The following is a 26829-nucleotide window of genomic DNA, read 5'->3' as shown; positions in this document are numbered from 1 at the left end:
AACGGTCGAACATCTTTATTCGTGTGTGAAAATCTGACAGATTATTGCACCAGTAAAGAAAAGATGGGTCAGCAGCTTCCTGTCATAAATAGAATCTCTTCTCAATCAGTAACACCTTAATCTGCAAACATTTTCATACTTTACACTCGTCCTTTTTCCTGAAACCTTCTCGCATCTGTTGCTCTTTAATGCACAAACGTATATTTACATTATAAATATACAATCAATACCTGACACCCGTTATTACAGTGTTTGATTAGATCCTCCAGTTTCAACACACACACACACACACACACACACACACTCACACAAACACACACACCCCTTTGGCGTTCCAGTAAAGGGGCGGAGCTTCTGTCAGAGAAGACGTGTTGGGGGTTCCAGTGCATAGGTTTGAATGTCAGTGGTGTGAATGACGGTGGCGCAGCGACAGGAACAGGAACAGGAAGTGCGTCCCTGCCCCTGATCTTCCCAGCAGTCGTCCCACAGACGGCATATGGCTTCTCTCTTCGGTACCAAGAAACGAAGCGCGGAAATAATTAATTTGAGCTTGTGAAAATGGACTCTAAAGACCCTCTGGGATGTTTGGGTCCACAGGTGAAACGTCGACTGAACAGCTAAACTTTTATTTCTTTTCCCAAAAATCCTGACGGCTTAAACCACATAATCCAATACAGATGAAACAATAACCCGAGATAAACCAGGATTAGGGTCAAAACTGTAAAAATGACTTGATTGGATCAGTCTAGAGGTCCAGGTCTGAATATAGATCCAGAAGGAAAGTTCTGGAAATTCTGGAAACTTTAGCTTTTTGGGTTCTTCTCTTCCGTTGCTGGAGCAGAGTTCAGAGGTGTGGAGTGAAATCATGACGACGTTTCTGTTTCCGGCACTGTTGACGGGAACACCTACCGTGTTTATCAGAACATGCAGCGATGGGCGTCCGCTAGAGGGCGCTGGAGAGGCACATGAAGACCAGCACGTGTAAGAAGAACAGATAGAACAGGAAGAAATATCGAGAACGGGCGCGGCTCGTCAGCAGCCTGGAGAAATACAAGCTCCGCCCTCTGAGCCACCGCCTGCACGCCAACACTCCGCCTGTCACCTGCGGACAGAAACAGGAAACAGTCAGGTGATGCTTACGGTGATGGAGGGACGGATGGACAGACGGACGCAGTACCTTCTGGGCCATCAGCGGCTGGCTGGGGTCCAGGCTGGCAGCCCCCCACTCCTCCTCCGTGTCCATGTCGATGCTGACATCTCTCTGGGCGTCTCTGGACAAACTGAAACCAAACACATTTGACCTATAAAACTACAGCTACTACAAATCCTCCCCGACAACGAATGAGCAAAGACCAGCTTAAATATATTACAGTTGCTGTTGCTATGGCGAAAGGCGACACAGGAGGTGAAACTTCCACTAAGACCATTACTATTATTTACCCGCTGGTACCAACTGTGCAGGTGGTTTGATGGTAATCGGAATCAGAACTTTCTTGGGTTCTGATTGGTCAGCATGACCTCATTAACGGCCAATTAATCACCTTTTCACTCGATCCTCAGACAGACGCAGAGCTTCTTCTGCCGACTCTCTCCTGACACGCTCATCAGCCAGACTCTGCTCAACCTCCAGCAGCCTGAAAACACACAGACACACACACACACACACATTACTATCACCATAAGATCAGACGGTAAATTAACTTATTAATTAGACCTCTTCTTCACCTCTCTCTGAGCTGATTGGCTTCTGCTCTTTCCTCACCCACGGGGGTGTTGCTTCTCTCCTGGGGGGCTCCAGGTGCCACCTCAGCATATGCTGCCCCCTGGTGGCAACAAGACAGAAACTCCAGTTACACCTTAAACAAGGCATCATTCTCCACTTTAGACCAGCAGCAAAGAGAGGACCAGCAGAAGGTTTATAAGAATCCCGATTGGGGAGGGGGGGTGATCTACCTGGCTGTGACCTTGGACCTGACCTTCCAGCCACTGGCAGCGGGTCTGTGTGTCCCTCAGAGTCTGAGAAACCACCCTCAGCTGAGATGTAACCGCGGCTTTCTCCTCTGCCGCCTGCTGCAGCTGTGAAACACATTCTATTTACACACTCGACATGCAGACCGACCCAAGACTTACTTTAACCTGATTAAAAAGGTGTTAAACCTCTGAAGGAAATCTGTCTTACAGCCAAGACTTTGACTCTGGCAGGATAAATGATTTCTCTCCAACAGGAAATCTAATCTCTTCTTGTGTTTGGACTGAAGCTGAACGTGTTTTTGGGGCTGATCCTGGTTCAGCTGCTTTCTTACCTTCTGGTTGAGCTGCTGGAAGTACTGGTCCCGCTGCTGGATCTCATACATGCAGCGCTGCAGGTTGGAGTGGAGCTGGACCCTCTCTGCCTGCAGCCGACCCACCAGCTCCTCGGACCCACTCCCACCTCCTGCAACCAGCTGTTCCTGTCATGTGACGAAAACAAGTGCATCAGAAATGTGCTTTTCTTGCACCACGTGTTGCAGGTTTCCAGCTGACCTGGGCCGTCCCAGTGTCCTTCACCTCCACGTCTGAAACGTCTCTGTCGGACGCTCCCAGACTTTGGCTCTTCTGTAGCGTCTGGACCGATTCTTTCGTGTGTAGCCTCGTCTTCTGAAAATGAAGACGAGAAACGTCACTAACTGGTTTTTACAACAGCTTTCCAGAAAAAGGACTTAACCAGAAACAACATGACACCGGTAGCATTCCCATTAGAGGTCTTCACCAGTCCAGCTTGACCCGATCGGGTCTCTATTTATACCACCTGGAGCAACAGATCCTGAGTCACTTTGCACTGCAGTTCAACAAGTTAGCGCTGCTAAAGCGGAGCTGGTTTGGGACCCGTGTAGGCCTCTAACAGTCGATAGGACACGAGCCAAAACTGAAGCCAAAACCTCATAATTGGCCCCTGGTGGCTGGCTGCAGTACAGCTATTAACCCTCCTTCATTAGCTCCATGCTAGCAGCTCTGACCAGTACAAACCCACCGTGTTCATATCACCCTCACAATAATGCAACAAATAAGTCATTTTAACTGCAAAGCTATTTTGGCTTCATTTTTGGGCAGCAACAAGTTGGCGAACATCATCTCAAGGAGCCCAAAACTGCACGATCCCATGCAATCAAAGCAATGTCAAACAAAGAAAGTGGCCCCGCATGCCTGAGCAGAACTGGAGCAGAGATGCAGAACAAGCAGCCAAACAACACTCCAATCGCCGGCTGGCTCCACTTACCGCCTCGCTCTGGACGCCATTGACACCGATTCCTTCGCACCGTTTCACACCGGTGGAGGTCTCAACGTTTGAGCCCTGCCTGGTGTCGACAGCTCTTTTAGCCTTGCTCAACTCCTCCATTAGCCTGTCGCGCTCGTCCTGGAGGCTGCCCATGGACCTGGAGAAGGCTGCCAGCTGCCTGCTGTGGGCGGAGTTCTCCAGGACGGCCTGGGTCAGATCTCTTTCTTTCTCTGACAAGGCCTTGGACAGTTGATCCAGTAACTTGTTCAGCTCGGCGTGGGAGTCTTTGCTTTCTAGGGCGTTTATTTTGAGGAGCAGCACGTCCCTCTGCTTGGCCAGCATGGCGAGGTCAGAGGAGGCGTCCTGCAGGCTACGCTCAACCTTGTTCAACGCGGCTCGAGTTTCTCGGAGCTCTTCGTCGTATCTGTTCCTCAGCGTCTTGAAGTCCTCAATGAGCTGATCTCGGTCGTCCTGCAGAGCCGCCATCGCTTTGCACAGGGACTCGTTTTGGAGCCTCGTGTTCCTGCTCCGGGTGTCAGATTCCGACAGCTTCTGCTGGAGCTGGAGCTGATCTTTTGCCAGTTCCGCCGCCCTTTGTTCGGCCGTCTCCCGCTCACGTCTCATCCCCTCCACTTCGCGCCCAAATGCGTCTATCTGACTCTTGCCTTTGTCCTTGGCTTCAGCCGACATTTGCTTTTTCTCTTTCTCCAGCAGCTGGATCTGCTCCTGAAGCCCGTCCGTCAGGGTTCTCTGTGAGAGAAGGTTCTGCTGCAGGTGGCTGCACTCGGCTGCTTTCACTGCCACGGCGTCTTGCAGATCAGCGATGACTCTGCCTTCGTTTGTTGCGCTTCTCTGATTTCTTAGAGTTAGAATCTCCGCTTCCTGTGTCGCCACGCGGTCTTTGAGCTGGGAAATTTCAGCTGCCAGGGCGCCGCTCTCCTCGTCTCTGCGTTGGATCTCCAGCCGAGTCTCTCTGTGCCGTTTCTCAGCAGCAGCTTTCTGGTGTTCCAGGTTCCGGATCACGTCCTGCTGCTTTTGGAGCAGCACCTTCAGCTGGTTGTCCTTCAGGGACAGAACTTGATTCAGATCTTCTCTGTAGCGAACCAGCTGTGCCCTGAGCATTGCGTTCTCAGAATTGAGATCATCCATTTGGTTCAACAGCTTCCGGATTTCCTGCTTCATGCCTTTGGAGACCAGGCGCTCCCCACTCGCGGCGCCGTCCTTTCCCCCCGTGGTTGCGAGAGTTCTTTGTTGTGAAATCAGTCGCTCCCGTTCGCTCTGTAAAGATGCCACTGACTCCTTGAACGACTCCATCTTGACCGCCGTCTGCTCTCTTTCCTGGGACGAGCGGTCCACCTGAACTTGTAAATGTCTGAGCTTGGCTTCCAGCCTCCTCAGCTCCTTCACAGCCGCTTCCCTCCGGTGGCCCAGTGACGCTAGCCTGTCCTCATACGCTGCTGCCTGGGAGCGATGATTAGCCTGGAGCTGTTGGATGTATCCTGACATCTGTCCATCTCTGCAGGACAGTAAGGAGGCGATTTCAGCGTCCTTGCTCTGGAGGAGCGTCTTCAGGTGCACCGTGATCCCCTCTAGTCTCTCCGAGTCAGCTTGCAGCCTGTCGTTCTGAGATCGTAACAGGAGCAGCTGAGCTTCGGCGTCCGCATTTATCTTCTCCGTGTGCTGCAGCTTCAGCTGCATTCGAGAAACCGCATCTTCTCCGTCAGACAGCTGCCGGTTTTGAACGTTTTTATCTTCTTCGAGTCTCTCAACATGATCGCTGAGGTCCTTGACCTGCGCGGCCATGAGCTCGGCGCTCTCAGACAGTTCGGCGTTGTCGGCGCTCAGGACGAACAGCTGCCTCTGTTGTGCCGCAGCAGCGACGGAGTACTCGTTGATGGTCCTCTCTAGTTTTAAATGAGTCACTCGCAGGTCGTTCATCTCCTTGTCTTTCACTCTCATGTCTTCGAGGAACCGTTTGATCACAAAACCCTGTTCGAGGAGCTGGTTGTCCTTCTCGTTCAAAGCCTTTTGGTAAAGGTGGTTCCAGAGGCTGGAGGCCTCTGCTCCTCCGGGGCTGGAGGACAAAGCAGACAGCTTGGCTTCATTCGTCTTCATGGCTCGTTTTAGAGCATTCATTTCTCCATCCTTAGAGTCCAACTGACGCTTCAGCTCATCAACTTTTTTACTTTCTCCATCCTTAGAGAGGATCAGCTCCTCGATCTGCTGCTGGAACACAAACTCTTTGTGAACGTGAGAGTCTGTCTTCTGCACCGGCTGGGTCTCCTGCAGGACCTGGTTGTCAGGCCTCCTGCTTGATTGGGAGACGTGTGAAGCCATCTGGTCCCTTTCGGACTCGACACTGAGGAGTTTTTCTTTGGCCTGTTGGAGGAGATCCCTCTGCACAGACAGCTCAGCTTCAGCTCGGCCACATTTCTGCTGTAAAGCCGACAGTTCTTCTGAGCTCTTCTTCAGTTCCCTTTTCAGCTCTTCTGCAACTGCCTGAGAGCTCTTTGAAGAGCTCTCCAGTTCTAAAATCACTTCCTGGTATCTGATGCAGTTCTGCTGCAGCTGATTGATCTCCTGATGCTTTTCCTTGAGTAGCTCTTGCAACTCTTTGTTCACGTTTTTGGAACCGTCGTTGCCTCTCTGGACCGTCTTGAGCTTCCCCTCGAACTCTCGCACTAACCTGAGCTGCTCTTCTTCTTTCTCTTGGCGAACTTGGTTGTTCATGTCTTTAGTTGCTGCCAGTTGAGAGCTCAACTCCATCTTTTGAGCTTGCAGAAGAGCGATGGACTCTGTTAGCTCATCGATCTTCTCAGAGTTTCTAAGGGCGACGGTTTCCAAATATTCGTTTTCATTTTTGACTTTGTCTGAAATCTCCTGGACATTTTCCAGCTCCTCCTGCAGGAGAGACTTGTCGTCCTCCAAGATTCTCACCTTCTCATTCAGGCTGACGGTCTCTTGGCTGTGCCCGCTGATGACGTCTCTGAGCTCTTGGATGACGACGTCCTTCTTTCCCAGCTGCAATTCGTGATCATTTTGCATCTTCTCAAGTTGCTGGCAAAGGCTTTGCTTCTCTTTCTGTAGCGAGTTGTTGACTTCCATCTGCGCACCAAGTTCTGATGTCTGGGTCTCCATCTGTGCCGTCAGTGAATTACTCAGGCCGAGTGCCTCGTCCAGTTTGAGCTGCACGCTGCTCGTGTATGTTTTTGATTCCGTGCTGGCTTTCTCCAAAGTGTAGGTAGCTTCTTCAAGCTTTGCTGCCATTTCCTTGTTTTCGGAATGTAACTCGGAGAGTTTCTCATCAAGTTCCTCTGAAGACGCTTTGAGTTTGCAGATCTCTGCCTCGAGCTGCCGGTTTCTGTCGGTCAGCTCAGACACCTCAGTTCTGTGGTTTTCTGTCAGCTCCGTCAGCTCTCTTCTAGTATTCCGGTTCTCCTCCTCCAACTCTTCGACCTTACACAGCTTTTCCTTTGAAAACTTGCGCATCTTCTCTTTGATTCCTTCCTGTTCTTCCTCCAGTTTCGCCACCTGCTTCTCCAGCACGTCCCTCTCAGCCTCTAGATGATGGGCCTTCTTGATGGCTTCCTGTCGGTCTCTCTTGGTAGCCTCCAAAACTTGCCTCATCTTTTCCATTTCGCTGCTGATGTTTTCATAGGACTGAAGAAGGGACTCGTACTCCTGTTTCAGTTCAGCGTGTTTTGATTTCCACTTTGACAGCTCGTCAGTCTGGGAGTCTTTGAGAGATTCAAGCTGACAGGAAAAGGCTTCTTTTTGCTGGGTGATGTTCTCTATGGTGAGTTTTAAGCTGTCACAGGCTGCCGACAGACTGTGATTATCACTGAGAAGCTGATCGACCTCACCTCTGAGCCTGTCCTTGTCTCTGCTCGCAGAAGACGCAGAGCTTTCCAGCTCCATATTTTGCCGTTTTATCTCCTCCAGAGCAGCTTCTAGAGATGAGAACTCCAGTTCTTTGGCTCGCTCTTTATCTGCCTGCCTTTTTATATCCTGCTTCAGTGCCGAATTCTCTTTTATTAGTTCTTTTCTGGAAAGTAACGCTGCTTGGAGCTTCCTAGTTAAAGCGGCAATTTTGCTTTGATTGTCTTGATCGTTTACTGTGCCGTTGTGCTGTGATCTCTGGAGCTCCGCAGCCTCGGTTTTCACCCGCTCCATCGACGCTTCGTGCGCTCCGATCTGCTGCTGGAGCTGCAGCTCCAGCGCAGCGATGAGCTCCTCCTTCTCTGAAAGTTGGGCCTTCGACATCAAAAAGGCTTCTTCTCTTTCCTTGAGTTTGATCTGTAAGTTTTCGTGTCGCTGGCAGGAGAAACACGGCCCGTCCTGGTCATCTCGCCGAGTTTTACAAACCGCACACGTCTTGTCTTTGGCAAACTCTGCCAGTTTCTTGTTCGCTGAGCTTATTTCATCCTTCAGCTCACTGATTAATGCCGTGGCCTCAGCTTGTTCCCGTTTCAACACATCCAAACTTCTTTGTTTTTCAGCACACTGCAGTCGGGCCTCCTCCAGCGCTGCAGCTGTCTCCGTATGGTGCTGCAGCGCAGACTCGAGGAGGTTCAGCCGAGACTCCAAAGCGTCTTTTTCACTTATTAAAACGTGTTTCTCCTGCTGCACCCTCAGCTCGAAGGCTTTGAGCGCGTCCCGACGTTCCTCCGCCTGATCCGTTTTCTCCTTAATTTCAGCCTGAGCTTCCTCCAAGTGCTTCTCTGCAGTGAGAAGTTTTGATTTCAACGCTTCGGCTCCTTGTTCTCCGACTGTCAGAGCTTCATCTTTACTCGCCAGCTCCTCGTACATCTTTCCAATTTGAGACTTCAAGTTTTCGAGTTCCATTTGCAAATTTGGCAGCGACTGAGACTGAATCTCTCTCTCACCCATAGTTTTCTTTAAGTCTTGAAGACTTTTATCTCTCTCCTGCATGAGTTGTTTCAACGAAGCCAGCTCATCCTGATCGGATAAAGATGTTTTATTGAGTTCCTCCACTTCCTTAACCTTCTTCTCAAAGTTGAACTGAAGAGCATTCAGGTCATTTGTCTGCTGACGCTGCTGTTCTAGGAGGGCCTGGTATTCTTCTTTCAGCTCCGTCAACTCCTGCGTCAGTTTCTTCTCACGTTCGTGAGCTTTCTTCGTGGTCTCTTTGCGCGCTAACAGAGCAGCATGAACCTTTTTCTCCAGCTTTGTCTTTTCATGCGTCACCTGAGCGAGCTCTTTTTCCGCCTCCTCCACCGCAGCAGAAGCGGTGGAGGACGCGTTCTGGATTTCTTTTTGAAGCTGCTCTAATTTCTGCATCCAGTCTTTCCTTTCCTGTTCGGCAGCTGCGTCTTTCTCAGCGGCGCCGGCCTGCAGCTGCTCCAGCAGGAAGCTTTTCTCCGTCAGTGTTTGCAAAGTCTGTGATAAACGCTGTTCTTTCTCATTTAAGGTGGATTCCAATAATTGTTTTTCTGACTGGAGCCGTTCGCTTTGTGCTTTCTGTTCTGTTATCTGTCCCTCGGTCTCTAGATTTCCTTTTCTGAGATCAGAAATGTGCTGTTCGTGGCGCTCAGCAGCGGCTCGAGCTTGATCTGCTGCTTCCTTCAGCTGCTCCTGCAGACGTAAAACCTCGGCATTCTCCTCCGTTTGGGCCTCGTATTGTTCGACTTTTCTCAGCAGCTCCTTCCTGACCAGGAGAGCGGCCTGAAGCTTCCTCTTGGTCGCGTCTTTTTCTTTAGTCGCCGTGACCAGTTGACTTGTCAGTGCGTCTTTTTCCTGAATCAAGTCAGATTTTTGAGACGTTGCCGCCTCGAGTTCAGCCTGAAGACGTGAAAGCTGCTCGTGCAACTGCTGCGAAATCTCCTCGAACCTCTTTGCAGACGTTGCGTGCTCCTGCTCCAAGCTTTGCAGCTGCCCAACCACAGCGCTGTTTTCTTCTCGGGTTTTTATTCTTTCGTTTGCTGCGGATTCCATAACCTGAGCGATGGAGGCGTCCTTGTCCAGCAGCTGCTGGCTCAGATCAGCCAGAAGCAGCAGCTGCTGGCTGATCTGAATGTTCATACGACCGATTTGGTCGCCTTTTTCTCGCAGTTCAGAGTTTAAACACGAGAGTGTGACAGCAGCATCCTTTGCCCTCTCTACCTCGGCACTGAGCTGACTTTGGAGCTGTTCAACCTTTGTTTGCAGAAGAGCAGTCTGGTGATCTTTCTCATCGCTACATCGCTCTCCTTCGTGGAGCATTTGTTCTGTTCTTTTTAAGTGCGCAACAGTTTGATTTAAGTCACTATTCAGAGTATCGACTTCACCCTGATGGCTTGCTTCTAACCGTGTAATCATGTTCTGTAGAGACACCTGTTCGTCACTTAAAGCAGGTGACCTCTCACCTGGTGCACAAATGGAAAAACCTCTCTTCTGTAGAAGAGTGTGTAACTGGTGTTGTGCAGCATTTAGAGCCTCTTTTAAACGACTGTTTTCAAACTCCTTCTCCTGCACGGACGCCAACACCTTCTCTAGCTGAACCCTGGACACCGAGGCCTCCAGCTCTTTGGCACTCAGCTGATCTGAACCCTGCCTGATCGCCGAAGACGCCAGAGCCAGTTTCTCCTGCAAACCATCCAAGTCTTGCTTCAAAGCATCAACTTTAATGTCTTTGGATTTCATTTCATTTTCAACACTTTTCAATTGTTCTACAAGTAGATTCTTTTCCTGTTTCTCTCTGTCCAGAACAAACAGCCACTCTCTCTCAGAGTCCTGCAGAACTTGCTCTACCTTTTGAAGATTTTCTTTTAACTGACAAAGCTCTTGATCTTGGACACTAACCTTGGTTTGGATGCCATCTCTCTCTGACGTCACTCTCTCCATCATTTCTTTCAAGCTGCTGCACTCTTCCTCCATTTGAAGCCGCATTTGATGGCATCTATTCTCCAGCTCTTTCTTCTCTGCCAGGGATTTGCTAAATTCCTCTTTCAAATGTGCATTTTCACAGCTGACGGCAGTTAGAAGCTTCCGGTTCTCTTCTTTGGATAAAGCGATCTCCTCTTTTAACCTCTGATTTACTTCCTCAAGCTTCTGCATCTCTGAAACCAGCTGAGATGTGTTTTTGTTCTGCAAGCTGTACTGACTATTGATAGCATGAAGAGCCATTTCTCTCTGCTCCAGGTTCTCTGTCAGAACATTCAACTGTGTAGCAACCTGAAGATACTGGGATTTGAGCTTTTCTATTTCAACAGTCAGCAGGGAGACATTTGCTTGGTGAGAGACCAAAGCTTCATCCTTTTCCTTTGAAAGCTTTGCGTTCAGGTCTTCTGCTTCCTCCAGTTTCTGACAGACTGCAGAGAGCTCACTCCTCAGTGTTTCTGTGGTGCTGCTTGCCCTTTCGCGTTGCCTAGCTGAGTCATCCAGCAGCTTCTGGAGGCCGGACACCTCATCCATCCTTTGGGATAGCTGTCGTCTAGCATCTTGCAGCTCCTCTAAGTTGGCTGCGTATTTCTCTCTTAGGTTGTTGAAGGCACTTTGTGTTTCTTCTGCAGACTTCTTAAGGTGTTCAGAGTCTGTGGAAAGCGAGTGAAGTTGACTCTGCAGCTGCGACACCAACTCTGCGCTTTCCGTGAACTGAGTTTTGAAGAGCAACGCCTCATCTGCTCTTCTCTGAACGTCCTGAAGGCATTTAAATTGGTCCGAGAGGGCCACATCCTTCTGCCCCAGAACCCGTTTTAGATCTTCCACTTCCGATGTCTGGGCTTGGAGGGTGTTATTGAGCTTTTCGACGGACTCTTCCAGGTGGAAAACTTTTTCTTTCAGGCTGCTGCACTCGACCTCCTTGGCCTGTAGATTTGTCCCGAGTGTTTGATCGGCAGCAGCAGACTGACTTTGCCATTCGAGGCTCAACTCTTCTTTCTGCTTCAGACTGTGTTGCAGAGTGGACACTTCTAAACCCGAACTGTCTACTTGATCTCTGAGCCTGCAGACAGAATCCTCGAGGTCGGATATTTTTGCACTTTGACCAACAGCGTCATCAGTCTTCTGCTTCAGCATCTTGTCCAGCTCAGCCATGGAGTCATTAAGCTGCTGGACCAAAGTATCCTTTTGTCGCAGGGCTTCATCTTTCTCTTGCAGGATCCCCTGCAGCCTCTCCAGGCCCGAACATTCCGTTTTCAGGCGTGTCACTTCCTCCTGTGACCTGGCCAGCGCTGTCACAGTTTTCTGTAGCTCCGATTTGAATGCTGCACTCTGCTCCTTCAGAGCCTGAGCGTCATCAGTTAAATCCGTCGCCTCTGCGTTCCTCTGCTCCAGCTCTCGTGTTAGCAGACGGTGTTCATCTGCCAGTTTCTGAACTCTGACCTCCATCTCTCGTGCTCTTTCGTTGGCCTCGCCCAGCTGACTGCTGAGCAAAACCACAGACTGGGTTTGTTTATTCAGTTCGTCTCTGCTCATCTGAAACTCTTCCTCTCTTTGTTGTAGCTGCAGTTTTGCCTCAGCACAGTCTCCCCTCACAGTCTCCAACTCAGCCTGCAGCTGAGACACGACACTTTTCTCTCGGCTAATTTCCCTCTGATAAACCTGCCGCTCCTCTGCTCCCTGCTGAATCAGAGCATCTTTCTCCATAATCCCTGACCTGAGGACAGACTCCTGTTCCTGAAGCACCCGGATGGCATCATGAAGTTGCAAAAGCTCATTTTGCTTATCTTCCAGCTGAGACCGCTGCTCCAACGCTGTTTGTTCCTTCTGAGTAAACATCTCTGTGAGTTCAGCGACCTGTTTTTTCAAGCCATCGGCTTCTTCCCTCAGATTCTGGAGCCATCCTTCTTTTTCCTTCAAGACTTTTGAGAGAGCTTCACATTCGTTTGTTTTCTGTAACAAACCCGCAGAGTTCGACTGTTCACTCTCCTGAAGAACCTTTTTGAATCCGTCTGCTGCGGTTGCAAGCTCCTCCTTTTCCTTCAACAACCTATCAATTGCTTGCCTGTCCTCTGAGATCTTCTTTTCAAGCCCAGAAAGAAGTTCTTGAAGTGAGCTTTTGTCAGCATTCAGCTCAGAAACCGCCTTCTCCTTCTGTGCCAACTCCTCCTGTAATCTCTGATTATTTTCTGTCAGGATGTTCACTGTAGCACTGAAGCTGCTGTTCTGCTCAAGAGCTTTCTCCAGCTGTCCATTAAGGTCCAAGAGAACCTGTGAATGATGAGCAAGCTCCTTTTCTTTCGATTCACAGGCAGCGCGGAGCTGGTGGTTTTCCTCCGTCGCTGCCTGAATGTGGCTCTGCAGTTTCACCACCTCCCCCCGTCTCAGCTCAGCATCAGATTCCAGCTCTCTGGCATTTCCCTCCAGGACGCCGATCTGTTCAGTCAAACTCTTGATGGTCTCGTTTGTGACATTCAGCTCCTCTTTGTGTTTTTGGCACTGGTGTTTGACATTTCTTAACGTCTCTTCTCCGTTTTTTATCTGCTGGCACACCTGTGAGTGTTGCTCTCGAAGCGACTCGGCTTCTGCTTGCAGACTGCAAACAGTGATTTTGTGATTACTAGCTTCACTCTTCAAACACTGGTTCTCTTTCCAAACTTCCTCCTTCTCCCTGAGCTGACTCTTCAGGCTGCTTTCCTCTTCCTGAAGCTGCATTAGCCGTTTCTGCTGGGCTTCCATTGTCATTTGGAGGTTTCCGAGAGTCCCGTCTTTTCCCGCCACGTCACTCTGCAGCTGATCCACCTTGGAAGTCAAGCTCTGCACGCGCCCCTGTAGCTGTGCCACCTTCTCCCCCTCCTCCCTGAGGGAGCGCTGCAGCCGATTGCATTCATTTGTTTTTTCCAGCAGGATTTCCGAACTGGAGTGCGAGCTTTGCTCCATGACTCTGCTCAGCTCACTATTCTGAAGAGTCAGCTCCTCTTTGTCCTTCTGCAGCGCTTCGATGACGGTGCTGTTTTGTGAAACCTGTCTTTCCAACACAGAAACTTCGTCTCGCAAAGATTCTTTTTCACATCTAAGTTCTGAAATTGTGATTTGACTATCACTTAACTCCTGTTGGAGTCTTGCTGCCTCTGCTGAAAGCTGCTGTACCTGATTCTGATAGGAAGCATTAGAGTCAAGGGCAGATGTGACCTGCTCCTTCAGCTGATGGACATTCTGTTTCTGCATCTCAAACTCCCCAGTCAGAGCCTCCAGGTTTTCTTGCAGCTGCTTTTTCTCGTTTTTCAAGCTGTTTAAAAGGTTTTGGAGGTTGGAAATGTTTTCAGATTTGCTTTGAAGGTCGCTGCTCATCTTCTCCCTTTCTGAATCCCTTGTTTTTAATGCATCCTCGAATCTCTGCCTCTCCTCCTCCACCTGGGCCCCAGCTTCTTTCAACTGGATTTCCAGTGATGCTATGATTTGCTCTTTCTCTTTCATTTCCCCTCTAATGATGTCTTCAGTGCGTGTTTGCTCCTCTAACTGCTGGGACACCACATGCATTTCATTTCTGTATTTTTCCACCTGGGAACAAAGTCTGTTTTGCTCATCTTTAGAAGATTTGAGCTCTTTCTCAAATGACTGTTCTTTATTACTGAACTGCTGCTGGAGCTCTAAAGCCTCCTGGAGCTTCTGGGCAGATGACATCAGCTGTTCCTTCAGGGACGCGATGTGCATTTCACATTCAGAGAGATGATGACAATGACTCTGCAGCTGTTTCTGAATCTCCCCCCGAAGCTCCTGGATAGCCTTCTTGTCGTCGTCAGCTTGCTTCACCAATGTTTCAACTTCAGCTGTTTTTGAGTCTCTGAGGTCTCTGGCCTTCAGCAGCTCCATCTCAGTGTCCTTCAGGTTCTCCATCAACTCAGTGATCTTGCTTTCCAGGGTCCGCTGGTCCGAGTTCTGCGACTCCCTCAGGATACTGACCTCCCGTTCAGCCTTACTCAGAGCATTTTCTACTTGAATCAGGTTGTCCTCTTTCATTTTAAGGTCTTGTTTTAGTGCGATGAGCTGCTCTGTATATTCTGAGATGTTCCCAGAAAGAACAGATATCTCTTTGTCCTTTTCCAGCAGGACATCTTTAAGACTGTCTATCTCCCTCTCACAGCTTTGAAGGTCATGAATGAGCTGGGCTCGCTCTTCCAAGTAGGCAGTGTTTAGTTTGTCCAGCTCCTCGTTTGTCTGATCCACTTCTGTTTGCAGTGTGTCTATGGTGACTTCCTGCTTCTGTGTCTGAGAAAGGAAGATGAAATACAATGCTGGTGAATTGACTGTGATGAGACAGCAAGTTTTGTTTTGACCTGTGATGACAGGAACGCACCTTCTCCTTCAGCAGACTCAGCTTCTGCGTGAGGTCGGCTACTTCTGATTTTAACTCGCCACATTGTTTTTCTGAGCCGCTGCATTTCTGAGAGATGTTCTCAAGCTGGACAGAAAAAAACAAAACAACAAAGTATTAGTAAATGTTGACATGGAACTCACAAAAAAAACAGCACACTTACAGATTGCTCAGTCTGAAGGAGCTTGTCCGACACCTCTTTGAACTGGGTTTCTTTTAGGCTCAGAGACTCTCGGAGGCTGCTGACTAGCTCCAGTTTCTCAGATGTTTTGGCCAACGTGTTTTCCTTCTCCACGAGGGAACTTTCCAGCGACTCCTGCATGTCACTCAGCCTGAAGGAACCAATTAAACAGCGAGTTTAATTACGACTTCTACATAATGAGAAATGAAAGGCAGTTACTTTAAAAGGCAACAACCATCTGTGTGTGGGAGGAACAGGCAGATGCCTCCAGTTGTTTAATGACAATGTAATTTGTGTTCTTTTTCTGTTGGATTGCATAAACACGAGGGATCGGGCGACATCTGACTGGGATCGTGACAGAGTTTAAAAGCATTTTCCTGCTACTTGACATGAAAATTTGATCAAAATTCTCAAGTGATAAAAAGACAATAAAAAAACATGAATAATGGAAATTGGGAGAAGCAAGCACCATCTATAATTTATCATATATTTGAGTATACACTTCGGAAATGTGCTACAAATTTAAAAATCAGGAAGTAAAAACTAAGTAAACTATCTAAAACTAACCTGACAGGACTATTAAAAGCTCAAAAGTGTTTTTTAGATGGAGCATAAATAAATCATCAGGTGTATGAGATGAGAGAAATGATGGATAACGGCCTCTTGCCCAAAGGCATCTGGGATTGGCTCCAGCCCCACTGTGACCCCCGTAAGGGAGAAGCAATAGAAAAGGACGGAGGGATGAAGGTACCCTTGGAGCTGCTCATTGAGGCTGGTCACCAGCAGCTGATGTTTCTCTGCGTCTCTGCTCTGCTGATGTCGAACGCTGGCAAGTTGGCTCTGCAGTTTCTCTAACTCATTCTGTCATTGCAGAGAAACAGACCAATGTGCAGGGATTAGACTCTTAAACAACAAGACAACGACAACCTGCCCACAGACAGAGACAGACAGATGGGATTTATCAGTGCTGTTGTCGAAATCACCGTCAGAACATCAGAAACTCCGTCACCATCCTGACAAGGACCGTTTGTCTACACGACCAGTGAGTATTAACATGCACACCACTCTGTTAGCCGGCACCGCCAGAGACTGTGCTCTCCAGCGCACACAAACACACACACAGACCCAACACACCTGAGAGACCCAAAACGGCTGCTCATCTTCATCTACATCAAACGTCACCTGTGTTAGAAGGCTTTGTTACAACATCCTTCTCCTCGGGAGGGGAAACATGCAAGTCGCTCATCATACGCATCAGTAAGTTTGTTATATTTCCAGACTGAGGGGGAAGATTGCATGAAAGCTGCCCCGGACAAGCCCTGGAAGGTTACCTGTAAAGTCTCAACACGAGCCTGAAGCTGCAAGCGGTCCTCCAGGTCTTGGCAGCGCTCCTCCAGGCTTAGAATCTGCTCCTGCAGTTGATTCCTTTCGAGCTCCAGCTCCTCCACAACAGACCTCAAACCATCTGGGCTCCCCGTGAGACAAAGAGGCATTAGAGAGACAGCTCCGACTTTCTCAGGATCTTTTATGAACACATCAAACTTCTAATCAGTCACTATTAACGGGGATTTCCTGCACAGATGTTTTGCAGTAAAAAGCCCACGTGGGAATCGATTCTATCTCCTATTAGTTGTCAGAATAAACAGCAAAGGTTTGAGAAGAAAGCAGAAGATGCAGAGCAGGAGTCCCCATCAGAATCAAAGGGACTTTTATGGATTTCCTGTTCTGCGCACATTCATCCGCACAGAGTCAGTGGAAGGAAGCTACAAGGAGCTATTTAAATACCGTTTTCACGTATTCAACATTAACTAGCAGCAGTGCAAGGGCTGTGAATATGAAGGAAGTGAAGACTCTACACCCACTCTTAAAAAGCACACTGGCAGGTTCGCTTTGAAGAATTAAGCTTTACAGAACTACTTTGTCAAGACAATCATCTAGCGTATTTTCGGGTTTCGCTACAACCAAAGGCTGAAGACAAAGAAGGCGCAATAAAAGGAAAAGGAAAGAATAGAGCATGCCAAGAGCGGAAATAAAATAAATGAACTTACCACAGATTGCTCACACATTTACATGATGACAAAAATATTCTGAGGCATAACCCCAACAAACACTAGCCAGCTTCAACCAGCATGCACATGTCCAAAGAAAATACTGAAAACTGGTGGAAAAGCATGTCAATGAAGGATGGAACTCTGGTCTTCAGTTATTTTAGCAGGCAATATTGTTAACCTGGCTGATTTCCCAGGTTGGAGAAAGGCCCAACGCGGACCACTCAGAAGTGACACGGACACGCCGGGTTAGATTAAACATTACAACAACAGATCAACAGCCACAACTTAACACGTCTGTTATGGGGAAAATAAATTTCCTGAATGTGGAGATGACAGCGTGCATGCCGGCTTGAACCGTCTAGAGGGTGTCACACCTGTGTCAGGAGTACTGTGCTCAGGCCACCAACCTCCCATGTTCTCTCCCTCCATCGGGGTGGTGCTCTCAGAGGTGCTCCGAGGGTCCTGGAACTGAGACTGCCCGTCAAACTCAAAGTCCTCCTGGAGGTCACACAGACGGAGGTTTAGCGTGGACAAAAAGCTCAATTTAAGCTTTCAACACGGAAAAGAAAACTATTGCTTTAAAGAGATAAAGGCATCCTGAGAGACTGGACTCTGCTTACTCCGATAACCCCACAGAGGAAACAGTAGAACAGGGAGAACTTATTGAGTTCAATTCCAGTTTTGGGGATCTGTCTCATTGGCAAGAGCCACAAGGAAACATCAACCTATTGGCACATCAATTATGATCTCACAAGATCCCAGTCGAGAACTAGTCCTATCAGTTATAGCATATAAACAAGAGAATTATAGCCAACACCAAGTTTTTATTATGTCATTGATATTTCCTGACGTCCTCTAATTGGCACTTTGAAATTTTGTCTCTTCCATTGTTTTATTGTATGACTTGGTGTCCCTCTCCTGTAATGGGAGGTTTAGTTACAGACTGCCTTATTGTGCTTCGTGCCTCATAATTTACAACAGATGTCTAACAAAAGAGCTGATATTCAACAATGGCAACAAAAACAACCCATTACAAAGAAAATGGCTTAAAAAGAAAAATCTACAAATCTATTTACTAATTGTTCTGAAGGTCACTGAAATGATGGCCGACATTTAAGGCAGATCCACAATACTTCATGAGCTTTACCATCTACAGGTAGACCACATGTACGTGCCTGTACTGGGGACCACCCACCTGTAGGCTTCGTTGGGACGGAGCTGCCGGCTTCTTGGCCCTGTGCTGGCCGAGCCCCCTCGCTTGAGCAAGCTCCTCCTCCAACTCCTGCTGTCGAGTTTCCAGTGCTGAATCGGAGCAGCCAGGAAAGAACCAGTCATCCTCAATCAGTTTTGTGCCACAGGGAAAAGGGGGATGTAGGTTTGATTGAGAGATGTATCGATGAATGGAACGCAGGGACCAGCAGGACAGAGTGAAGGCGGAGTGAAAGGAGACGGGACTGAGCGGGCGCAGAGGGGTGGGACATGGCATGATGAAGAGGGAGGTGAGGCACTTTACACACTATACACACACGCTGCAACACAGGAAATGTCTCATCCAGAATAGAGCGATGATGGAGAAAGGTGGAGACTGAAGAATTCTGTGAAATCTGGACATGTTTGCACTTTTATGTCTGCAGAAGACAGCAGAGGAGCACGTCAGGAGCGACACTGTGTTCAGAGCCATGCACAGCTGAACTGCAGGGTAAAGAAAAGCATTCAAACACTGGCAAAAGCAAATAAAAGTGCCTGTGGGGGCGTAGAAGAACCTCGAATTTAAAGATTCGTTTGTTCTGCAGCAGAGGGGAGCACGGGACAAGATCTGAGGGGCTTCCCTCAGTGGATCAGGCTTTTCTTTCATTTAGCAGGAAAGATGCAAGCAGGTGACACCAAATGGAAAAATATAGGATGTTCCCATCTGTTTTGTGACAACAAGCTGATTTAAAGCTGGAGCGGCAGCTCAAAGCAAAGGTGGAGCAGAGGAAGAGGAGGAGTTAAGAAGATGAAGCTGTGTTCAGAGTGAGCTCAGTGGGCCAGCAGCAGCAGCAGAGGCAGCTTGAATCTTGTGCTGCGATTCTAATCAACTGGAAACAAAACTGAAACTGCCTCCATTTCTGTGCCAACACAACTGCAACAGTGAGGAACACATTAGAACATGCAGCAGAAGAGCTCGCAAAAGGTTTAGACACAGGAGAAATCCCAAATATCAACAGGCAAGAGTCAGGCAAACAAGCCAGGTCGCAGGTAGTCCTCCAGACTGTTCCACAACAGCAGCTTCAGTGATTAAACGTGTTACTGCTCATCTCTGAGATGCAGATGTGCTGCTCACCTCAAGACTGCAGCGTTCAGGCTGAAGCAGCATTTTTACTCTGATTGTCTGTTTAGCCATGTAGCTGAAATGCGTGTTTGATTTTCCTTATTTAACGTGTTAAGTTAGTAATTAATTGAAATTTTCAAACATCAGATTTGCAGATTGTTCTAATAAATTAAGCAGATATCCAGAGAGCCAACTACTTATGCTCAATCCAGTCTGCGACAGCACAGTCTGAAGGTGTTAGCCTCATTTTAAATGACTTTGAGGAGAATTATTCTTTTATGAAAAACATTACAGTCGCTACGGTTAGTGCAACACAAACCCTCCAACCACAAATCAGAAACGACTATGTTGACAATGATAAATTAAAAGATTGATAACAGAAGGATGGGGGGAACAGACAGAAGGACAGAATGATTTGGAAGACAAGCTTACAAGGAACTCAGGAGATGGAGGAGAAAACCAAAAGATTCTACACGTGCAGCCGGCTGCTGTACTGCCGGCAGCTCACCCAGTTAAACCAGCAGGGAGCTGCAGGAAGTACAGCCTAATCAGGCTGCAACGCAGGGACGGAGGAGCCTGCGTGCACAAAACTGATGGGAAACTGTTCTGATTGGCTGCTCCCATCCCTGGAGCAGGGGCTGGAGGGGGCGGAGTGAGGGGAGGGCGAAGGTCCGTGAGATGGGAGGCAACGTGGAGCAAACGCTCCCCGTTAATGGTGAGGGGAAAAAATGAAGAGACAGACAGTAACGTTCAGTCAGACAGCAGCTGACAGTCAGTCACCATACACTCGTGCACGCTGACGCTAAAGGCTGGTGGTAGTGAGTGTTGCAGCTGCTCTACCAGCAGTTACGGCTACTTGTGGTAGTTGCGCTTCCTGTTTACAATACTTTTAAAACATCTGTAGTAGGATTCCGGATGTGTTTAAAGATATAGGAATTCAATAAACAACATTAAATAACAGATTTGTGTATTTTAAGCAGTGTTAGTTGAGCATCAGGCGACAGTAGGACACACCCGGTCCGTGTGGTTTTCCCTTTCATCTATAGACTCCGCCTCTGTTGATGCTATGACTCCGCCCAGCAGCAGTCTTACCCTCTCTCTCCTCCTCCATGTGGCTGATGCGCAAGGCCATGGCGGCCTTCTCCTCCTTGGCTCGCTCTCTGGCGGTGGCGGCCTCGGCGACCATCTCCTGCCACTCCAACACCTGACTCTGAGCGTCGTCGGCACTGCCCGACTCGCTGGCCTGTCAGCAGACAGGAGAACCCGAGTTACGCACTAAGATGAGTCCATTCATGCATTTACAGTGCGTCCGACTTGTTTTTGTGGACTGAAACCTGAGGGCCCGGACCTGAGATGCAGCCCTCTTGGTGAACTGCTCCAGGTCTGCCTGAAGTGTCCGCTGCTGCTCCTCGTATGCCGCCAACTTAGCCTGCAGCATTTCTGTCAGAACACCACAGGAGGGCGAGATGAAGGGGAGAAATGCAAACGTGCTGCGTTCTAGTCGGGGTCGTCATTTACCGTTCTTTGCTTGGAGCTCGTCGTATTGCTCCAGTTTGCAAAGGTTTTCTTCTCTCTCCTCCTCCAGCGCTGTGATACGACTCTGCAGAGAAATTAGGTCCAGGTGGGCATCGCCCGCCTGGGAAAGTGACGGTGAGTTAGGACTGAATGGTTTTATGCTTTTACGTTGACACAATTAATAACGGCTGTTATTAATCAACCTGGATTTTCTTTAACTCCTCCTCCAACTGTCTGATTCTGGACTTCGACCAGGCCTTCATTTTCAGGAATTTGGCCTCTGACCTGCTGGCGTCTTCTGTTTTCTGCTTTGCTTGTGCTACGGACAAAAAATGGGAAGAAATTCTGAAATCAATGGTGAGATTTATTTATTTTTTATTAGTGGGCGCAACATGTACAGCCATCAGGTGTTGCTTTGCTCATGAGCGGAGCATCGCTGGACACTGCAGCAGATCCAGACCTTCTGTCAGCCTCGTGAGCACAAAGGAATGAGGAAAACACTGATAACAAACAATGTCTTTCAACAGGTTTTTAAACAGTTGTGTGACGCAGTTGTGTGGCTGCAGCTCCATTCACCATGTTTCACACGCATAAGGTAAGAAAGTTAAAAGCAAAGCTGAAGATCTGAAGTTCCTTGAGAACAGTGAGACTGGTAAACACTGACCTTCCAGCTCAGCTATTCTCTGGACAGAAGCTGCATCCACGGGAGCCCTTTCGCTTCCCGAGGCCTCTCGGCTGGTGGACGGTGCAGCCACAGTCGCCCTCCTCAGCTCCTCCATCTGCCCCAGGAGCTCCTGCTGCGTCTGGGCCAGCTGGGCCTGATGCTGCTCGCTCAGACGCTGAATCTCAGCACGCTGCTTCTCCATCATGTCGCGTAGCTGCGCACGCATCACATGCTTCTCTGCCTCCATCTTGGCCTCCAGGCTCTCGCGTTCCACTTGTAGCCGGCGCAGACGTTCCATTAGATCCTGTGGTGAGACATGACAAAACCCACTCAGGCTTAATGCGAGAACACCACCTTATTCCTGAACTGATGAAAGGACTGGTTTGATGGACTCATCAATCACTGAGAACTAACATTGTGGACCAGCAGAGGACAGTAAAAACACATTCAATACTTCTGTTTCCTTTCTGCCCATTTTGTATAGTGAACAGCGTTTGGATTACAGCAGCTCCCCTTAGGATGAATAGCTGTGATTCCAAATCCTCTTCTAAAAGTCCATAACATACCTGCAGGTTTTGGAGACCATCACAACACACCAACCCGAGGAAAGCGGCATTTGTGTTCAGTAATGCTGACCTTTATCTGCTGGTCCCTGCCATCCACCTCCCCCTGCAGAACATTGATGACTTGCGTTTTTCCCAGCAGCACCTCCTCCTTCTCGTGGAGCTTCTGCTTCAGGGCCTTCAGAAGCTGAAGAGGAGGTGATGAAGGTATGACAGACAATCAACACTTGAACATTCAAGGCTAAGCATGGTTTATAATTCTAAATCAGACAATATTTGTGCTTCATACAACTGTACAACATTTTACTGCCACACTGTTTAAAGAAGATTGTGTAAACAAGTACTAACATAATTTCTTTACTCTTCTAATCGGTATTTTAGATTTTCTCATTTATATCTCTTAAATTTCTTTCGGGAAGAACAGGATCATTAGGCAAAGGTCACTACCTGCTCCAGATCTGCACTGGCATCAGACTTAGCAGCTAATTTGAAGAGTTCTTGTTCGTGCATCTGGCTGACCTCCATCAGCTGGTTATCCTTCTGAATAATGATGTCTTTGAACGTCTGGATCTACACACACCCGAACAAGATCACAGGTCAGGAAAATAACAGACAACAGCAAAAAGGCTCAACTGAGCACTTAAACCCACGTTCTCTTTGTACATGATCTCCTTCCGTGTGTACTGCTCCTTCTCTGTGACCAGGAGCTCCTTCAGGCTCTCCGACTGCTCCTGCAGCAGACTGTAACGCTCCTCCGATTCCCCCACCTTCCGGGTCAGACTCTGAACCAGCAGCTGCAACTCCTGCACCGCCCCGCTGGCCTCTGAGGTCTGTGGGGAAAGCACAAGGACTCAGTAAAACAAAAGATGTTGACTCTTGATTGACATCATCTTCTCTGTAATGCTGCAGGTGTTGAGTCCACACTGAGACCTGTGCAGGTGCAGGCGTGAAGCTCTGATCTCCTGACAGCGCTGTTTGCAGGTGGACAATGTAAGCCTCTTTTTCAGTCAGCTTCCTGTCTCTCTCTATCAGCATAGCATCCATTTCTTCGCCTCGCAGCCGCTGTGACTCTACCTCCTTCCTCTGTGGTAAAATTGTCAGAAAGACAAACAGATTCTACGTGTCTGAGCAAAATAGTTGGTTTTTTTTTTAAAGCCTCCTGCATTAAAGATGAAATGAACGCCACATTATTGGATATATAAGGTAGAAAGACCCCTGCTTGAAAACATCGGTTATATTGAAGTGTTCTGCTAAAGGACCATAGAATAGAATGCATCTTTTCTGGGGATAATCTCTAACAATTAATGTCCGGGTCATTCTCAAGCAGCCTGTTTTTGTGGTATCGCCACAACATTCACCTTGTTGTCCAGTTCCTCCACTCGCTGAGCTAGCTGCTGCTCCAGTTCCTCAACCTTCTTCTTCAGCAGGACAATCTTACCCCGACTGGCCTGGTCTGCTCCTTCAGATGACCCCTATAAGTAGCATATATCTAATAACTATGGTGCTTTTGTGCCCCAAAGTAAAATAGTCAGTAGCGCATCGAAGTGACGTGTACCTTCTTGCTGCGTGTGGGCGTGTCCGGACCTCCCTGCTGTCTCCTCAGCTCCTCCAGCTGAATGGTGAGGGACGTTACCTTGGCTTTATTCTGAAGCCGCAGTTTTGACAGTTTGGCCTCGGATGCTTCCTTCTCTGCCTGCAGGGACACAAAATCACGCTCGTTCTCAGGTGAAATGTTTGAGTACAGGAAGAATTTGAGGCTCCTGTAAAATGTAGAGCACAACTGATGAGAACTGTCAGCTGTGACAGATTTTACGGCTGTAATCGACCTTCCGCTTCTGAGGCGGCTGCCAAATTTTGCATATTTATGGAAAAGGTAATTTCAGAGACGGAGCTGAGGGCCCTACGGCTGCAGCCTTAGTCTGGAACACCAACATGTCTGAACTGAGGAGTTAATTACAGATATTTCCGTTACCACGCTAACTTCTGAAGACCTTGTTAACTAGTAATAGTCAACCCAACATATGGCATGTGCTAGCGTGACAACGTCAATATTTGCTTCAACAGCTTCTGAAGCGCACAAGAAATTGTGGCACCCCCACATTCCTGTCTTTATGGCTGTGTTTTAGACTTTGACTTGACAGTTTAATAGTTAACTCCTGTCTGTCCTGGGTGGTCAGCGGGAGTAGCTCCGACACAATTGTATTTAAGTATTTTAGAACAGTGTCATGTAAGCACAACTGTTTGGTCATCAGCAAGAGGAAGTTTTTCAAAGCACTTACTAACCACGTGATGGTTCATTTCAAGGAAGGGGTTAGGCTAAAATTAATACTGTTGGATCCTCATCCATCATGTCACCTCACCTTCAGCTGGTCATCTTTGGAGCAAAGCGCTGCATCCTTCTCCCGGATCATCTCCTTCAGCTGAGCGACCAGGCGCTCAGTGTGGGTGAGCCGTTCAGCCATTTCCTCCACTGCTGTCTCTCCAGGGGCGGCAGCCGGAGACGAGCCTGGACCCTGAGGAGGGTTGGCCTTGTTAGATTAAAACACTCTTCAACACACCTGAGGCCTGAAGATAGTCCTGCCCACCCTGGTGAGCTTCAACCTATCAGGCATCAACCAACTAACTTCATGTCCTCTCCGTATATCCAGTCTTAGGTGTTCCTCTAGGGATCTGCCTGGCTGTTCCAACCTCATCATCCCTCTACCAACCTATTCACTGGCCCTTCCCTGGATGAGTCCAAACCATCTCTGTCTGGTCTCTGTGGCTGTACCTCCGAACATCTAACATGCGCTGTCCCTCTGGTGGACTCCTGATCCTCTCCTTCCTCTTTACTCCAGAAGAGTACCCCAACATCGTCATCTCTTACATCTCTAGCTCTACTCTACTCTCCTAACGGAACCCTCCTAAAACTCCACAGCTATGTCTCCTGGACACTCCCATGCCTCCACAGGGGTCATCAGAAACAATTGCCAATCCACTCATCACACATAATTCTGCATTTTGAATTTATTGTGGACATGAAACACCTGTTACAGAAAATGAAGTTTTTTAGTGTTCTCAAAGACCCCCTTTTCCACTTTTTAGGCTGATCCGAGACAAGAACTGAATTTGGGTGGGCTGTGATGGAGCAATTCTGGTTTCTGCTGACCTCTGGACCCCCCCGGCATCTGTCACCTGACCCTGATTACAATGAGAGTCCATAAGAAGACTGAAACATCAGTACTTACTACAGAGCCAGACTCTGCCTCCTCCCCGGAAAACCATTTCAGCATGGTTTCACCTGAGACCTGTAACACACACACACACGCACGCACGCACACGCACACACTTCAGAATTTCAATGTCACACTCAATGATGTTGTGTTAGTTGGCTTGTCTGGAATATAAAGAAATTCATCATTCATTTGACTCATTTCTGTCGTAAATGTCTCAAGTCTGAACTTTTAAATGAGCTTTTGTGGATGAAAAGATGCTCAAGTTAATCTTTTAACTTTAGGCTCAAAAACCCAAAGTGTAATCATACAAAACGTAGAGTGGAAGAGAACAGATACTTTTGTCTATAAAGTAAATATATAGATTATTAAAATATACAGAGTTTGTTTGTGACTTCATGACTAAATCACATAAATAAAGTAAAACCAAACAGGAATGTTGTTCATACTACAAGAACAAACCAGTGCTGGTTCCAGTAAAATGCCCAGTATGGAATTATTTGTATTGCTACAAGTGCCCTGCCACAAATATACCACATATCAGCAATCTGATGACGTTTGAAAGTCATGAGGCTTGGCTCATAATGGAATTCCAACCACTAATCGACAGGCTGTCGATGTTTAAGCTGAAGTCTGAAGCTACTAGGAGCAGCACTCATATTGTATTCAAATGAGTGACAATGACTAAATTCAAATAAAACCAGGCATCCAGGAAGAGCAGGAGGACACAGACCATGAGAAAAGAGAGCGACAGAATAAATGCTGTCAGGGGCTGGTCTGCTAACACCGAATGGCCCTCATTTTGAGGCCCAGCAGATCCAGCTCATTCAACCAGCAGCAGAATCAACCCATGTGACGCAGGGACGGTCAGGTCAAACAGGTTCCATCTTACACACCAGGTATCATCTGCAGCTAAAACCAGCGCCTGTAGAGTTTTATGCAACCTGTTCATACCGGCACTCAATTTCTGTCGAGGACCAAATCAGTATAATAGAAGATCTGCAGACAGGAGGCAACAATAAAGTTGGAACCTGTCACCTAGAGGACTAGTTCTTAAACTGTCTTCGGAACATGCACGTAGAAAGCAATCGGCAGTTGACAAAGCTGGAGAAAATATCCTGTGACATACAAGCCTAGTTCCTAATGGTTATAATGGGTAAATGAAGTATTATACATTAGCCAAGTTAATGACATTAGTTTGCATCTCGGGCAGTACACGGTTAATTTTAACAGCAAAATTGGAACAAATCATCTCACGATGGTCGTTGTGATGTCGGACTGCAACGGAATTGTGCAGCAACTGAGTCTAAAATTGATATTAAACAAACTAGCGTCTTGAGAGCCTTGCAGCTAGATGCTAATGTAGCTTAGCAGCCAACTACATCTCCATAACCAGATTTACAGACATAGCACAATTAGTTTTAAGTGATTACCGGATTCAAAACTTCATGAAGTGCCGACTTCGCTATCTGCAACTGCGAAGAATCCTCGGAATTTACATCTTATTCCACTTCTAAATCGCATAGATACGCAGAGTTACGCATCATTCACATTTGTCAACAGACCGTGCGCATGCGCAGCCTTGTTACCATAAACCCGGAAGTTGCTCTTCAAGGTACTTTAGTCTTATCGCCAGATTTTACATTATTTACCTTAACATTCTAAATTAAGGCATATTACTATATTTTATAAAGGTGTCCTCTAATCGGCCTAATGAATGTTTTTCTCTGAGAACAGAGACGTAGTGTTACCCCAAAGAGTAACAAATACTCCAAGATTTACGCACATAATTAGTTCCGTTTTGGGTACTTAGAGCAACCCG

The 26829-nt window shown here is 47.8% G+C and overlaps 1 protein-coding gene across 4 annotated transcripts; it reads right to left on the bottom strand.

Annotated features, from left to right (window-relative positions):
- On the bottom strand, positions 1 to 26593 carry LOC105417249 (golgin subfamily B member 1-like). 4 transcript variants are annotated; one of them, XM_029846293.1, is made up of 30 exons: positions 26441 to 26593; positions 25023 to 25082; positions 24156 to 24308; positions 23351 to 23488; positions 23154 to 23267; positions 22726 to 22878; positions 22446 to 22625; positions 22243 to 22365; positions 21869 to 21982; positions 21233 to 21536; positions 20772 to 20887; positions 20572 to 20689; positions 20402 to 20493; positions 20146 to 20296; positions 17938 to 18089; positions 17117 to 17240; positions 16023 to 16156; positions 15826 to 15873; positions 15443 to 15552; positions 14674 to 14842; positions 14493 to 14597; positions 3257 to 14404; positions 2524 to 2637; positions 2304 to 2450; positions 1954 to 2076; positions 1726 to 1823; positions 1542 to 1634; positions 1178 to 1280; positions 910 to 1102; positions 1 to 507 (listed from the first exon to the last, which is right to left on the bottom strand). In XM_029846293.1, exons 2-29 carry the CDS (start codon positions 25065 to 25067, stop codon positions 944 to 946), a joined length of 14628 nt encoding a protein of 4875 aa, XP_029702153.1. In that variant the 5' UTR covers positions 25068 to 25082; positions 26441 to 26593; the 3' UTR covers positions 1 to 507; positions 910 to 943. The 4 variants fall into 4 exon arrangements, with proteins under 4 accessions (XP_029702153.1, XP_011608073.2, XP_029702154.1 ...); XM_011609771.2 differs by having other exon boundaries at positions 17150 to 17240; XM_029846294.1 differs by having other exon boundaries at positions 17938 to 18044.
- Positions 26594 to 26829: the final 236 nt, after the last annotated feature.

Source organism: Takifugu rubripes, chromosome 13 (genome assembly GCF_901000725.2).
Source record: "Takifugu rubripes chromosome 13, fTakRub1.2, whole genome shotgun sequence".
Classification (NCBI taxonomy): Eukaryota; Metazoa; Chordata; class Actinopteri; order Tetraodontiformes; family Tetraodontidae; genus Takifugu; species Takifugu rubripes.
Note: the sequence above shows the minus strand (reverse complement) of the source record. Positions and strands in the feature narration are given on the sequence as shown.

What these genes read in the sequence shown, in the direction of transcription:
- LOC105417249 (XM_029846293.1), bottom strand. Translation starts at nt 25,067, where the DNA reads ATGCTGAAATGGTTTTCCGGGGAGGAGGCAGAGTCTGGCTCTGTA. An exon ending in TGGAGGAACTGGACAACAAG is followed by an intron (nt 22,879 to 23,153) that starts GTGAATGTTGTG and finishes ATTTTACCACAG; the next exon opens with AGGAAGGAGGTAGAGTCACA. An exon ending in CTCAATGAGCAGCTCCAAGG is followed by an intron (nt 14,843 to 15,442) that starts GTACCTTCATCC and finishes TGGTTCCTTCAG; the next exon opens with GCTGAGTGACATGCAGGAGT.